The sequence below is a fragment of the Canis lupus genome, chromosome 7 (genome assembly GCF_003254725.2).
Source record: "Canis lupus dingo isolate Sandy chromosome 7, ASM325472v2, whole genome shotgun sequence".
Lineage (NCBI taxonomy): Eukaryota > Metazoa > Chordata > Mammalia > Carnivora > Canidae > Canis > Canis lupus.
The window spans coordinates 53,555,903-53,572,506 of NC_064249.1; the positions used below are offsets into that span (position 1 = coordinate 53,555,903).

The 16,604-nt window shown below is 42.6% G+C and overlaps 1 protein-coding gene and 1 long non-coding RNA gene across 16 annotated transcripts in view; one reads left to right on the forward strand and one right to left on the reverse strand.

Moving 5' to 3' along the window:
* The window catches only part of FHOD3 (formin homology 2 domain containing 3), a 464,819-nt gene that overhangs the window by 396,671 nt on the left and 51,544 nt on the right, over positions 1-16,604 (reverse strand). For all 15 annotated transcript variants that reach the window (XM_025429108.3, XM_025429100.3, XM_025429109.3 and 12 more), the window contains exon 2: positions 3,415-3,521. In XM_025429108.3, the coding sequence (XP_025284893.1) occupies positions 3,415-3,521 (107 nt within the window). The remainder of the gene's footprint in view (positions 1-3,414; positions 3,522-16,604) is intronic.
* On the forward strand, positions 1,952-6,399 carry LOC112647862 (uncharacterized). The gene is made up of 3 exons (XR_003128543.3): positions 1,952-2,112; positions 3,984-4,797; positions 6,087-6,399. It is a non-coding gene; the product is annotated as an uncharacterized LOC112647862 (long non-coding RNA).

The window sequence follows — 16,604 nt, forward strand, 5'->3', positions numbered from 1 at the left end:
CACACTGTACAACAACAACAACAAAAAAAAAAAAAAAAAAAAAAAAAACAGCATTTACATACCTCCTGCCACACATTGTCATTATATGGTCACAACACTAGCAGATTTTTGCTAAAATTTACACAAAGAAATCAAGAGAAAGAATGGTTTCATTTGTCCTTTTCATGCCTCAACGGGGCAATTCTTAACTGGAAAGAAATTATATTTTAACTCCCATTCATGGGAGACAAGAGTTCTCAGGCACACAGACAATGCTAAATGCCACACTCTGAGGGGAGGACCTAGAAGGGGAAACTCAGAATAAATGACACTGCAGATGTGCCCAGATGCCTCCCACCTGTGCAGGAAGGCTCAGCCTGCAGGCTGCTTCCAACTAGCTCCCAGCAAGCTGCCATATGCTGCCTGGGCTCAGTGGTGGTAAACAACCTGGGGATAATGGAGTGACCCAGCAATGCCAGGACAGTACCATCCTCGTTAGTCTTCTGCAGCCTAGGTCAGGGACAGAGGGGCCTCCCCACCAGTGATCACTAAAGGTAGCTTCTCCATACTCTTCCAGACAAAAAGGAGTGCCATCTTGAATACATTCCAAAGGACAAGGGATAGGTCACTAAAAACCAGGAATTTTGCAAAAACATAAAGCCCCCTCTGGGCTAAGTTTGGGGCCCACCTGTCAAAAGCACAGCTACCCAGCATGGTCTGGCTACTTTCTCCTGATGATACTTTCCAACGTATGAGTCCTGCCTTCTCATCTTGCCATAATCCATCTTAGGTTGCGGGTGCAGAAATGTGGTCAAGGTTGCACCTATCACATGGCCCCATGGCCAGGTGATGATTTACAAGGGAACAGAGAGAGAAAGTAAGTCCCAGGATCTCCTCTGGAGAGCTTGCAGCAGGGTTCCTGGCTCTTGAGGAATGGTTGTGGGGACTTTCAGCACCTGGATGCTGATGCTGAGAGTGCCAGATGATGGCAGCAAATGCGTCTTCCCCAGAGTCACGGTGCAGCCTGCTTGAGTGCTACTTGAGCCAAATCCAGTGTTTTAGCCTGGGACCGATGATGTCCTTGCATGAAACAAACTTATGTCACCAAAAGTACCAACATATATCCTGAGTAAACCTGAAATGCCTTTGCCCAGAAGCTCCTGGGATGGTCAGGTGAGTACAGACTTGGAATCAGGTCCACCTTTGTTCAAACTTGGCTCTACCATCTCCTGGCTCTGTCTTCCTGGACCTGTAATTTAAGTCCTGACCCTCAGTTGTTTCAAATGAAAAACAGAAACAATAAAATCAGTCACATGACTGTTAAGAGAATGAACTATTAAATAAACAGACCGTGAACAAGTTACCTGGTATGGTGGTTGGCATAGCAGGTGTTCCATAAATGTTATTTTCTTCCCCACTCTTTTTTTTTTTTTTTAAGAGAGAGAGTATGTGCATGTGTTGCAGGGGGGCAGAGAGAGAGAGAATCTTAGACTCCATGCGCAGCAGGAAACCTGCCATGGGGCTCGATCTCAGGACCAAGATCATGACCTGAATCAAAATCAAGAGTCAGCACCAAGGTGCCCCTTTTTTCCCCACTCTTCACCCTTGATACTGCTATCTAATATAGGGATGCTTTCTTCCCCTAAGCTCCCATCTCCAGATCATTCACTTTTGATAAGAAAGAAAAAAATCAAACAGAGCATGGTCTTCAACTGTACTACCAGTAGAGAGATTTTTCAGGATGTTAACAATCTACTCATAAACTCCTGGTATATGCTTATCAATGAACCATGAAGTCATCCAATTAGACTGTCATCCAGCCTGAATTTTGACATCTTATATAAAGGGATAGCACTGTCAAATACTTTGTAAAAACATAGCAATGGAATTTTCCCAAGCCTATCAATCTAATAATAATTTTTTTTAATAATGATGAGTAGAATCTAGTGTGACATAATAATGACACCTCTCCTCTATGTATAGCCTGTAGTAGTCTGTCCCCAGGGTCTGTTCCCATTGGGTCCTCAGAAAACTTGGCTGGTTCCCACCAAGGATCCCGGCATTAGTGCTCATGGTCATGTTATTCAGGAATCCATTTCAGGGTCCTGCCATTTACCTGACTACCAACATTCAGTAAGTACCTATCATGTGCTGGGAAAATGCTAGATGACAGATATTCAAACAAGCCCAGTTCTGATCTATGAGATTTTTAGCAGCAGGCAACTAAGGGAGGTACTTTTAGGGGGCAAAGCACCATAAACTGTGGCAGGTGTTGAAGTTGGGGAAACCCAGAAAATCATCGGAAATACCAGAATCAGGCAGAAAACTAATGCTGAGAAGGTTCCCACTCTCCCTCATCTTGAGAGCCACTCACAAAGCATCAGCACTCACAGAGAATATTCATCTGGCTATAATCTATTTTTAACTCAGGCAGGGTAGCTTCAGAGAAACTTTTGGGGAAGTCCATGAATATCAGATTGAGACAGCTAAACTCTACTTGGAAAGCAACAGGGAATCTCTGAAGGTTTCTCAGGAGGAAGGTGATAAAATCAGAGATTGACTTGGATCTGAATGGATGAGGACAGAAAGGAAGGCAGGGGGCCCCCAATTAAAAAGCTATTTCAACGGGGATCCCTGGGTGGCTCAGCGGTTTAGCTCCTGCCTTGGCCCAGGGTGTGATCCTGGGGTCCTGGGATCCAGTCCCGAATCGGGCTCCCTGCATGGAGCCTGCTTCTCCCTCTGCCTGTGTCTCTCCTGAATAAATAAATAATTTTTTTTTTAAAAAAAAAGCTATTTCAACAACCTAATAAATACAGGAATAGCTGACCATATGTTCATGTGTGATGAATGTGATTTTACTTTCTTTACACCTGATTTTTCATGTGTATTGTTTTATTCAGATTCACAGCAATCAAAAGTACTAAGCCATTCTAGAAGTAGGCTAAAAGTAGGTAGGCTAATTGTGATGTCAATTAATACAATTATGAATCACTTTCTCCACTGTTGTGAGTTCAAAAGGTGATATAGTATAAAATAAGCTACTAGGACATCTGCCAAGGAAATGAAATATCCAGGAAGTTATCATTAAAAACAATACTTGAAATAGTTGTCCAACTACTCAAGTCTAGAAAATATTATTTTCATTATATTTGGTTTAAAAAAAAAAAAAACAAAAACTTAGAAGGTAATGTGCTTAATTAAACTATACCACAAATGTTCCTGCCCCTGAGTGGCCCTGTCAAGAAGAATTACTCAGAATGCAAACGGATTTGCAATTTCTACTGGTCAGGCATTTGCATCTCCCTTCCTTTGTGTGACTGTGTGTGAAGAGAAGGGTAAAGCTACGGTGGTTTCTTCCGAATATTCTAAGGCCTTAACGTACCCCCATATCTTGGAAGGTTGGGACTAGTGAGCAGGGACAACTGTTGCTCTTACCCAGCATCATCCTGGAAGCCTTCCAGCTCATCCCGTTGCTCTGCCAGGGTGGCTTCCAAGTCCAGGTAGGCGCCGTTGTGGGAGAGCTGCAGCGTGCAGTCATCGAGCTGCAAGAGAAAGAGCTTTTAAGCCGAGCCTGCTCCCGGGACACTGACCTTGTATAAAGAAGTCCCTTCAGGTTGCCTTCATGTGTTTTTTAAAATCAAGCATTATTCTGAAATTCAGATCATAACAGGCAGAGGGAGTGGGTTAGTACAAACAAATTGGGAGCCAACTACATAGTGCACGGACTGAAATGACACCTAGTAAGGGAGTGGCACTGACAGGGCCTAGGAGACGTGGACAGGGGAGTGAAGGAGTCCTTCTCCATCTGAATGATAGCATATCCAAATTACAACATACCACAGAAGACATTTGGTCTCTCTGTTACTAGCCTTATTTTTGAAAAATTTATTTAACAGTTACATGTTGCTAACTATGTCCCATGCATAATGCTAAGCATTATACCTGTTACATCATTTGACTGTCACACAAACCCTATTAATTTCTATCATTCTCCCCATTTTTAGGAAGAGTACACCAAGGCACGGAGCAAGACTACGTTACTTGCCCAGGGTCACACCTGGTAAATGGTAGTTTGATTCAAAGTCGTGCTCTCGATCACTGTGCCACTCTGCATCCTCTCTACGGCCACAAGCCTACAAAGGACTTGAAAATATCATGTTTGCAAAATGCAGTACATGTCATCTTAGTGTTCGGGTGTGGCCAAGGCCGTGTCTCATGTTTGCCAAGCCCATTCCTTTTTCTTCCTGGGCACAAAGACTACATATCCCAGTCTTACAGTAGGGCTAACGGCTATATAACTGAATGCTGACCAATGGAATAGTAATGGAAAGTTAAAAAAAAAAAAAAAAAAAAGGCTCCCAACAGGCCTGGCCCTTAACCTCCCTGCATATCCATCCACCTTTCTTCTCCCACATACAGCCAGATGCAGAGAAGCCAGAGGCTGGATGCAAAGGCACCAAAGGAGGACTCCAAAGTCTAGAAACCAGCAAAGCCCCAGATAGGAGGAGCTCCAGCTCCTGAATCACTGCTTGGAAGAGAGCATTCAATTGCCCAGCATCCACTGCCCACCCTGGCTAGTGACAAGAGCTAGACATAAGCCTTTGCTGTGGTAAACTGTTAAGATTTTGAGGTTGTTACAGCAGCCAGCATTACATGACATTTAGAATACAGGAAAATAATTTTATCAAAGATTAACGTTCTGAGGAAATCCAACTTCACGCTTGATTTCTTGGGCTATAAGGGCTGGTCTTAGTAGTTACCTACCAGATGAGCTAACACTCCTATTCCACAATGACGGGAGATTGGGGGAAAGCAAAGGTAAATATTTAGCTACTTTAAAACATCTAGATAAATGCCTGATAATCCTCCCACTATAAGTGAGATTTCAAACAAGGAATTAGTCTCTTTTGATGCAAAAGCTTTGCTTATTATCCTCAACAAGAGAAATGTAGACTGTTGACTTATCTAGAATCAGCATCTGTAACAGGCTGCTAATTCTTATAGAGACCCCACAGCTCCTGTTTCTAGTTATCCTTAACAGAATGAAAGGAATTTGTTTTTTTTTTAATTATTTGTAAGAAATACCTAGCTAAATCATTTGAAGGAGGGCTAATCCTATTTGATTCACTTGTTTTTATTTCTCTAACAAACTGGCTTCCCTTAACTCCTAAAGGCACACTGGTGAGGTTCAGCATTCTTGACTGGTATTTTATGGATGGATCATCTCATCTGAGAAAGCATTTCAACCCAAGGATCCAATTGGCCAAATTCATTGTACTGTGGTGCGAGACATGCACCCAGAGTTTGGGGGGACATGCAGGGGAGCTGCCTCCCCCAGCCTTTAGAAGCAGCGGACAGGAAGGATTTCCTACAGAAGCCATCTCCTGGGCCAAGCGTCTCCCGTGGACTGCAATCATACTTGATCATTCCTAGATGGAACATTCCATTAGAAACTGGACCTGTTAACGTGTACCCTAAGCCATGTGTAGAGCTGGAATCACTGCAGCTCAGTCTTGCTTTGACCCCTTGCTGATGTTATTAACTAAGACAACTTATGGGGTCTGTCCTGTTGATAGTACCAACACTTTGGCTTATTTCTCATCCCACTTATAACCAACAGACCAGAAGATGGGGATAATAAAAGCCCTTTAAGCCATAACAATTTCTTTTGCCTCAGGCCCTAGAAATGCGTGAGCCCAGAGAAAAAGGCTTTTGGATAAAGAGTTTCTGCTTCTCCCAGGGGCCTGAGTCATTCTGAGGATGGGGTCCACACTCAGGCCAGAGAGAAAGAACCAAGTCGGAGAGGCAGTGCTGCTAGCATGGAGAGAGACAGAATGGGCACCTGTATTGGGTATAAATATTGCCACCATGGCCCATTTCAAGCTACCAAAGGGAAACCAATGAGTGTGGAGCTGGAAAAGAGACACAGAAGCCCACCAGTATATAATATTTTCACCAAACAGATACAAGAGATGTCAGAAACCTTAAAAGCATAGGTAGCAGTACAATTTAACAAAACAATTAGGAAGTAACATGTTTTGAGTATTTATTACGTATATTTTTTATATAACTTATTTAACTGTACGTTTATATAATTTACTTTTTAGGGGCACCTGGGTGGCTCAGCCAGTTAAGCAACTGCCTTCAGCTCAGGGTCCTGAGATGGAGCCCCACATCAGGTTCCTTGACCTGCCTGCCACTTTCCATGCTTATGCTCTCTCTCTCTCTCTCTCTCTCTCTCTCTCTCTCTGTGTGTGTGTGTGTGTGTGTGTGTCAAATGAATAAATAAAATCTTTTTAAAAATTTACTTTTTAATAATGGCTGCATTCAACAACTGGTCACAAAATTCTGGGAATTTTGTGAGCCCCCTCCAGCCTCCCAGGTCACACTCCTTCTGACCCTCCCAGGTCATTCATTTGATGCACCCAACATGGAGGCAGCAGGGAGTGGGTAAGAGGCTGAGGACCCTGTCCCAGCTTTCACTCCTCACACCCCACCTAGCCCTATGGTTGTCTCCTCAGCTGGGGCAGAGGTGGAGCTCACTGGCCACCAGCAGATATAGCCTTGTTCTTACTGGCAACTGTGGCCAGTTTGCCCAGCATCTCCATCCCATACCTGAGGATGGAGCCTCAGATGAATACGAATATCTGGTTTTGGGACGCCTGGGTGGCTCAGCGGTTGAGCATCTGCCTTTGGGTGAGGGTGTGATCCCAGTACAGGGATCGAGTCCCACATCAGGCTCCCTGTGAGGAACCTGCTTCTCCCTCTGCCTATGTCTCTGCCTCTCTCTGTGTCTCTCGTGAATAAATAAATAAAATCTTAAAAAAAAAAAAAGGAATATCCGGTTTTCCTCAACATTCACCAAGTATCTGCCCACCAAGTATCTGCCTCAGCATGCTCCTGGCCAGGCTGGAACCACAACATAACACCCCACAATCTCCCCAGCCTCCAACAACAGAATCCCAAAAGTTTAGCAGAACTGCCTGTTCTCATCATTCCTCTCCTCACATTCAGGGCATCATTACTACCATTTCCATAGTTCAATTTTAACAAAATTATATGTCAGGCACGGGCTGGGCACCAAGGAACACATAAACGCTTCCTCCCCTCAAAGATCATCTTATTGAGTAAATATAACACACAAATAGAATGCAGAAGAGAATTAAAAGCCATTTAAACCAACTGTTATAATGTGTGGAAGTTCATCCTCAGTCGTATTTCTTCCCTATAATTAGCAGCCACAGGCTCCCGGGACCCAAGCATCCTCCATGAAAATGTCCCAGTCCTCCTTCCAGAGGAAAGGCTGCCATTACTTCCTAAGTCAGTGTCACAATCCTGCTCCCCTAATTAACAGATGGGCAATTTGTGCTAGTTTTCATCAACTAAACCAGAAAAGATGAATATGTGCCTTTTAATCTGTCAGGAAGTGAGTGTGGGGAGGCCTCACAGTAGAGCTACAGGAAGGGGTCAAGTTCAGACATTGCAGCCTTTAGCGAGCGGGGATACATGTGCACCATGGGGGGTGCAACAACACGTGAAGGGGGTCACGCGGCCCAGGAAGGTACCACACAGGTCAACACACACTGCCCGCACCATTCCACCACACAAGCCCCACCTCATCAGCACACCCGAGACACCCAAGATTAATATTTAAACCATCATGTGGGCCAAGGAGTAAGAATACAGGGCTTCTTTACTGGACCCACACATTGAAACAGTAAAATCCCTCGAAGGAGGGTCAGCTTCAGGTATCACCTTCAAAGCAAATTGGTAAGTATATCCAGCAAAATCTTCAATCTCGTCAGGGAGAAGTGTTATAAAAGAACACAACGATGTGAATAGGCAGCGAGTCAAGGTTGAGTCCCACCTGGCTGTTATAAAGATTCAGACAGAACCACCCAAACTTTGCCTACACCGTGGAGGACTCTGACACCTCCCTGCCAGACCAGCTCTTGACAGGGAACCTCAATCCCTACTTACGCCAAGGCAACCTGATCCCCTCCCTTGGCCGCTCATGTCAACTGTCTTCCTGAATGACTTAAGAACTCTGGAATTTCCTGACTCCAATAATTTTCATGTCAACCCTGATCCCCTGGCAGCATGTTCCCCCCACTCCCTTCTTGGCTTTAGGTGCAGTGGCCAGGACACTGCCGGGCACTTCAGGACATAAGACAAAGCAAGGAGCCCTGGGGGAAGATAACGTTACAGGGCTGTTCCAGAAGTGCGGCGGGCAGGGAAGTCTAGCGGCAGTGACCGCGGTGTGGCAGGAAAACTTCAGATCAGGCTGCAGCCTGTAAACCTGTGGCCAGGATTCCGGGGAGGGGGGCAGGGTACTCAGGAGGGGGTCTTCACAGAGCCACACTAGGGACCCTTCCAAACACTCTGGGGTTTTGTGTCACCCCATCTTAACACACCACTAAAGCAGCCCCTCCACTCCTTGCAAAAAAGGTTGCACAAGGTCACTCTCAGGTTCTTCTGACTGTTCCTACAAAGACAGTGCAGTTCAAAAAGAAAAGGCAGACTCACCATCCTGGGGTGGGGGTGGGGGGAAGCATCTAAAACAAGGCTGATGTCACATCTCGATTTGTATATTCTTTTCTTTCCTTAATCTAGTGAAGCAGTGTGTTACTGAGGTGGTTTAATGATTACCTGGGGTTGGCAGCAGTTCTACAGGGATCCTTAGTCTAGGCAATAAAATACATTTGCATGGAACCATTCTATAAATATACATAAGGACTATCCTTTAAGCTAATTTTGGTAATAGTTCAGAAGTAGGAAAACATATGCTGATTTTTAAGAGAAAACAAAGAAAAGCTAAAATATCATTTACTAATGTCATTTGATTGGTTCCCCCCCATCCTTGCATGCACACAGCTTACAATATGATTTTGTGGTTCCTCCCATCAAGAGGTAGGTTCTTTCTCTACTCCCAGAATCGGGGTTGGCCTGTGTATTATTGCTTTGGCCAACTCAGCAACAAATATGACATAGTAGAGACGAGAGATACTTGTTCCCCTAGGGCTATCCTCTCTTACTGCTCTTGGAACTCTGCCAACGCATGAAGAAGCCAGGGTTAGTGAGCCTCTGGGATGCCTGTTTGTTCCCGCTGCCCCAGCCGACATCCTGCCAACTGCCGCACACTAAGTGAAGCCAATATGGATCATCGAGCCTCCATCTGATCTGCCAGCTGATGACAGACACATGAGAGACCAGCAGATGTCAGCCAAACTGGCCCAAACCAGAAGAACCAGCCAGGAAACCCAAAGACTTATGGGTAATATCTTATGATTGTTGCTTTAGGTCAATATCCCCTTCCCACGGCCAGCCACCTCAGCTCACAGCAGACACACAGCCCCAGGGAATGCAACTTCACACTTGAAGTGCTTAGTGCCTGGATCAGTGATGGGTGAGAGGCCCACATCACCAAGGTGCTCCCTGAACACACCATGACACTACCAGCTCAATGCAGGAATGCCAGCACAATGCCCAGCCCTCAGCTGCCACAGAGCAGGCATGTCCTTCCTGGAGACCCCACTGGGGACAGAGGGCAATGGCAGACGCTGGGCAGTAAGGCGGGGAGCATCAAAGGCTGGGAGAGTAGTCAGCCGAGAATCCCTCCCAGGGAAGCAGGAAGAAGCAAAAGGCAAAACAATGTATGAGTTGTGGTTCTAAGCCCTTAAAGCAGGTTCCATCGTCCTATTGTACAAAATGTACATTTAAAAGTCAAAGTATGAAGACTCTCAGGATAAGCAACTGCAAGCACAGGGCCCTTCGGACTGCACTGCTTGCACACCCACAAAGCGGGTCCCGAAAGTGGGACTGGTCCCACTACTGGCTCAGAAACAAAGCATGGCTGTGGGTCCCATCTCTCTCCAGGGCAGGCTAATTGAGGGTTCCTTGAGTGCCCCCTCTTCCAGGCTCATCCCAGCTCTAAGAGCAGTAGAAAGGCAGCACGTTTCCATTCATCAGTTCTAAGAGCACTACACCTGTTTCCCCTTCAAATGGCATTGCTGTTGCTAGGCAGTCATGAAGCTTGTGGCTTCTTTAAACTTTGTGGCTCCTTCTAAAGACAGAAGAGACGTGGAACTAGACATAGGAGACAGGCCAAAAAAAAAAGGAAAGAGAGTTTTCCAATAAGCAATGACACAAGGTCCTTTCACAATTTCTTAATAAAACCTGCACAAAACCCTGGCTCGGCCATTCAAGTATCTATGGTCTATGGTTCCCCTATAACCCACGCAGACCACTACAGAGGGACGAGATGCAAAGGGATGCACATTATGGCTGCCCTCTGTCATTTCCTGAGATGTATAGTGAAGATGTGGCATGCATTTCATTGTCCTTCAAACCACAGAAAAATTTCACAATTATTCCATTGTATATATATAATACATTTCACAATAAAAAATGATTAGTTTCATATATTGGCCCATTTTCTTAGATAAAGATCAGATGAAACTGATTCACATGATATCAGAAGAAAACAGGTCCTATTAGCTAATCCCAACAAATATTATTCAAACTTTTAAATCCTCAGGGACCCATTTAGCTTCTTTGGAACAACAAATACAATGCAGGTACTTTAATAAATGTTTTAGGGTAAAGTACACAGATTTTTTGGATATCTAGCATATATGGGTTATGAAATAATATGAATGTATTTGCTTTGAAAGAGGCTGGATTTTACTTCCTTGGAAACCTTTATTAAGTTCTGTTATTTGTGGCCACCAACTTCATCGAGAGAAGCAATGTCCTGAAATTGATTTAGGCAGTTGCCAGATTTTATTTAAGTCAACAAAACCATGCAGCTCATCAACCAAAGGCCAGGGTTTCTGCCAAAGTCTACAAGAAAGACAAAGGCAAGATTTCTCCCATTAAGAGCTTAAGCTAAGGGGATATGATAATCTGGTAAATATTTGAATTATTTTAAAAGACTTTTTTATCATTAAATAAATAACCAAGAATGCATTAACCTTCTCTCTTAAAGAGGCTGGAATATTTACTTACATTTACAGGCACCTTTTTCCATTTTCTGTTTCACTTCAGTCAATTTGTAAAACAGCATCAGCACTAAGTTTCAGAATCCTATCTGATCCATTATCATTCACCCATTCCCTCATGCAGATTAATAATCCTTTCCTATACTCATCGTCTGTGCCAGGCACTGTGCCATGTCCTAGGGAGCCGACTCCCTGGACAGCCCAGGGAGCACCCACCGCTGTAGATAGGGCTGATCCCCAAACAGCTGGTGGGACTTCGGGAAGGACAATGAGTATGTCCCCTTTGTTGTGTCTGTTCTTGTTTTCATTGCATTGACAGGTTTGGGGAACAGGGAGCTAAAGGATGCAAAAGCCCTGCCAGGGAAGGAGTGTGAGTAGGCCAGACACTGAAAGAAGGAAGCCAAGGGCTCTGGAAGAGGAGACTTCCTGGCCACTGGAGAGTTTAGGCTTGATTCTAGAGCAACAGGAAGCTGTGAAAGGATTGTAAAGGGATACATCCAGGGCCAGCTTTGCAGGACGGGGATGGAAGGGAGAAGACAAATGAAGATGCCAGTGCAGGACCTGGGGGTAATTGGAAGAGGGTTTGGACAATGGGAGGAGCTATGGGAATGGAGAGAAAAGAGGGAGAGGGCTCATTCAGGGAAAGAGAGGGGGAAGAGAAAAGGAAAAGCCAGGTGACATGGGGATTGATCAGATGCAGCAATCCCAAACAGAGAGAAGCAAAATCTTGAGTTTCTTATTTGATCAAATTAATATCTTTTAGTGATACCTTTACAAACATGAGAAACATAGGATCCAACAGTACATTAAGAAAATTCTTCACCATGACCAAGTAGGATTTATCCCTGGGACACAAGGCTGGTTCAACACCCGTAAAACAATCAATGTGATTCATCATATCAGCAAGAGAAAATCCAAGAACCATATGATCCTCTCATTAGATGCAGAGAAAGCATTTGACAAAATACAGCATCCATTTCTGATCAAAACTCTTCAGAGTGTAGGGATAGAAGGAACATTCCTCGACATCTTAAAAGCCATCTACAAAAAGCCCACAGCAAATATCATTCTCAATGGGGAAGCACTGGGAGCCTTTCCCCTAAGATCAGGAACAAAACAGGGATGTCCGCTCTCACCACTGCTATTCAACATAGTACTGGAAGTCCTAGCCTCAGCAATCAGACAACAAAAAGACATTAAAGGCATTCAAATTGGCAAAGAAGAAGTCAAACTCTCCCTCTTCGCTGATGACATGATACTCTACATAGAAAACCCAAAAGTCTCCACCCCAAGATTGCTAGAACTCATACAGCAATTCGGTAGCGTGGCAGGATACAAAATCAATGCCCAGAAGTCAGTGGCATTTCTATACACTAACAATGAGACTGAAGAAAGAGAAATTAAGGAGTCAATCCCATTTACAATTGCACCCAAAAGCATAAGATACCTAGGAATAAACCTCACCAAAGATGTAAAGGATCTATACCCTCAAAACTATAGAACACTTCTGAAAGAAATTGAGGAAGACACAAAGAGATGGAAAAACATTCCATGCTCATGGATTGGCAGAATTAATATTGTGAAAATGTCAATGTTACCCAGGGCAATTTACACGTTTAATGCAATCCCTATCAAAATACCATGGACTTTCTTCAGAGAGTTAGAACAAATTATTTTAAGATTTGTGTGGAACCAGAAAAGACCCCGAATAGCCAGGGGAATTTTAAAAAAGAAAACCATAGCTGGGGGCATCACAATGCCAGATTTCAGGTTGTGCTACAAAGCTGTGGTCATCAAGACAGTGTGGTACTGGCACAAAAACAGACACATAGATCAGTGGAACAGAATAGAGAACCCAGAAGTGGACCCTCAACTTTATGGTCGACTAATATTCGATAAAGGAGGAAAGACTATCCATTGGAAGAAAGACAGTCTCTTCAATAAATGGTGCTGGGAAAACTGGACATCCACATGCAGAAGAATGAAACTAGACCACTCTCTTGCACCAGACACAAAGATAAACTCAAAATGGATGAAAGATCTAAATGTGAGACAAGATTCCATCAAAATCCTAGAGGTGAACACAGGCAACACCCTTTTTGAACTCGGCCACAGTAACTTCTTGCAAGATACATCCACGAAGGCAAAAGAAACAAAAGCAAAAATGAACTATTGGGACTTCATCAAGATAAGAAGCTTTTGCACAGCAAAGGATACAGTCAACAAAACTAAAAGACAACCTACAGAATGGGAGAAGATATTTGCAAATGGCATATCAGATAAAGGGCTAGTTTCCAAGATCTATAAAGAACTTATTAAACTCAACACCAAAGAAACAAACAATCCAATCATGAAATGGGCAAAAGACATGAAGAGAAATCTCACAGAGGAAGACATAGACATGGCCAACATGCATATGAGAAAATGCTCTGCATCACTTGCCATCAGGGAAATACAAATCAAAACCACAATGAGATACCACCTCACCCCAGTGAGAATGGGGAAAATTAACAAGGCAGGAAACCACAAATGTTGGAGAGGATGCGGAGAAAAGGGAACCCTCTTACACTGTTGGTGGGAATGTGAACTGGTGCAGCCACTCTGGAGAACTGTGTGGAGGTTCCTCAAAGAGTTAAAAATAGACCTGCCCTACGACCCAGCAATTGCACTGTTGGGGATTTACCCCAAAGATTCAGATGCAATGAAACGCCGGGACACCTGCACCCCGATGTTTATAGCAGCAATGTCCACAATAGTCAAACTGTGGAAGGAGCCTCGGTGTCCATCGAAAGATGAATGAATAAAGAAGATGTGGTTTATGTATACAATGGAATATTCCTCAGCCATTAGAAACGACAAATACCCACCATTTGCTTCGAGGTGGATGGAACTGGAGGGTATTATGCTGAGTGAAGTAAGTCAGTCGGAGAAGGACAAACATTATATGTTCTCATTCATTTGGGGAATATAAATAATAGTGAAAGGGAAAATAAGGGAAGGTAGAAGAAATGTGTGGGCAATATCAGAAAGGGAGACAGAACGTAAAGACTGCTAACTCTGGGAAACGAACTAGGGGTGGTGGAAGGGGAGGAGGGCGGGGGGTGGGAGTGATTGGGTGACGGGCACTGGGGGTTATTCTGTATGTTGGTAAATTGAACACCAATAAAAAAACAAACAAACAAACATGAGAAACACGAGAGGGAAAGCTCTTGGGGGCAGAAACAGGACAGAATTGGAGTTTTTGTTGTTAAACATGTTACATCTTGGACCAGTGGAGATGCTGAGTAGAGAAATTGATTTGGGGGGTTCAGGTATAAATTCAAACATGGCAGTTGAAATCTCACAAACACACTGGTGTACCTAAAGATCACAGCTAACTCTTTGTATCTTGAAGGTGAATGGTAATCCCCTTTTTCATGCCTGGTATTGGTAATTTGTGCTTTCTCCTTTTTTTTTTTCTCATGGTTTAGGAGAAGCCCTTCACTCATCTACTAGTCTTTTCAAAGAACCAACTTTTGATTTTATTGCTTTTCCAGTTTGTTTTTTATCTCATTAATTTTTTCCTCCTACATTCTTTGTGTTTAATATGCTTTTTTCTAGCATCTAAAATCTTACAATTTTCAGTCTTTCCTCTTTTCAATTATATGCACTTTAAACTATAATTTTCTCCTGTCACATTTAGCTACAGCCCACAATATCTGATATGCCATATTTCAAATTTTCATTATCTTCACAATATTTCCAAAATTCCAATGGGACTTCTTCTTCGATCCATGGGTTATTTAGAAATGTGTTACATACTTCTCAAATATTTAAGGATCTTCAAGTATCTTTTTTATTATTGATTTCCAGCTTAATTTCTCTGTAGTCAGCAAATATACTCTGAATGATTTCAATTCTTTGAAATTTCTTGAAATTCATCTATGACCCAGTAAACTGAATGGATATGTCCTCAACAGCCACACTGTTAAGTAGGATTCTCAGATTTCTATCCTCACTGCTTTAAATAACTTGCTTATTCTATAGAGAGGCATATTAATTTCCCAATAGAGCTGTGAATGTTTCTTTTTCCTTTTAATTTGGTCAGTATCTGATTGATTGATATTTCCTAGTGGCCTGACTCTCTTAGCAGTATGAGATTCCCTCCTTATCTCCAGTAATGTTACTTCCTTTAAGCATGACATCATCTGCTGCTAGGACAGCCAGACCACTTTTGTTAGGTTTAGCGTCACATGGTTTACTCTCTTCTAGTCTTTTACTTAAAACATTTGAAGCCCATATTTGTAAGAAGTATCTCTTTTTAGTAGAACATAGTTTTTTTAATCCAATCTGACAATCTCAATTTTTTAATGCAAGTTTTTAATCAAAGTCTATTAACCTAAAGTGATTGCTGATATTTAGATTCAAACCTACATGTTCTAGTTTCCTTTTTCCTCCTTTTTTGCCATCTTTTGGATTAATCTACTATCCTTTATTACTCCATACATCCTTTGTATTTCATTTCTATTATTCTATTTACTCTTAGGTACCCATTCTTATTATTTCTTTTAGGAATTTACCCTACAGATAATCACATGGCTTCCTGAGTCAGAAGTACCTACTAAAAATGAGCATTATCATGTCCCAGACAATTTAAGGGCACTAGACCATTTGAATGTGGTCTATACCTTTTGAGATATTGAGAAATATATTTTGAAAACCATAACACAATATTGTTTCAAGCAGTTAATATTCATTTAAATTTACCCACATATTTACCTTTTCTCCTTTTTTTAAAGCTTTTATTCATGAGAGACTTAGGCAGAGGGAGAAGAAGGCTCCCTGCAGGGAACTTGATGTGGGACTTGATCCCAGGACCCCAGAATCACTACCTGAGCCAAAGGCAGATGCTCAAGCACTGAGCCACCCAGGTGCCCCTACTTTTTCTCTTGCACTTCATTCCTTCCTGCATTTCTGTGCTGCCATCTGTGATCATTTCCTTCTGCCTAAAGAACTCTCTTTAGTATTTCTTTAGTGAGAGTATGCTGGCAACAAATTTCTTCAGTTCTGATTTTCTGGAAACATCCTTACTTTACCTCTATTCTTTGGGTAACTGCTTTATTGAGATATAATTCATATATCACATAACTCACTCATTTAGAGTGTACAATTCCCTGGCTTGTAGAATATTCACAGAATTGTGCCTCCATCACAACAATTTTAAAATATTCCCATCGCCCAAAAAAGAAACCACATATCCATTAGCTGTAACTCCTCATTCCCACAATCACACCCCCGTCTAGCCCCCAGAAACCACTAATCTACTTTCTGTCTTGAAAGATTTGTCTATTCTAGACATTTCATATAAATGGAATCCCTAATATGTAATCTTTCGTGGCTAGCTTTTTTCACTTAGTGTAAAGTTTTCAAGGTTCATCCATATTACAGCATTTATCAGTACTTCATTCTCTTTATTGCTAAATAATATTCTATTGCATGAATACAGCAAATTTGATTTATCCATTCTTCAGTTGATAGACATTGGATTGTTTCCACTTTTTGGCTACTATGAAGTACTGTGAACATTTGTATATAGCTTCTTATGTAGACATACATTTTCATTTCTCTTGGGTATATTTTTTAAGA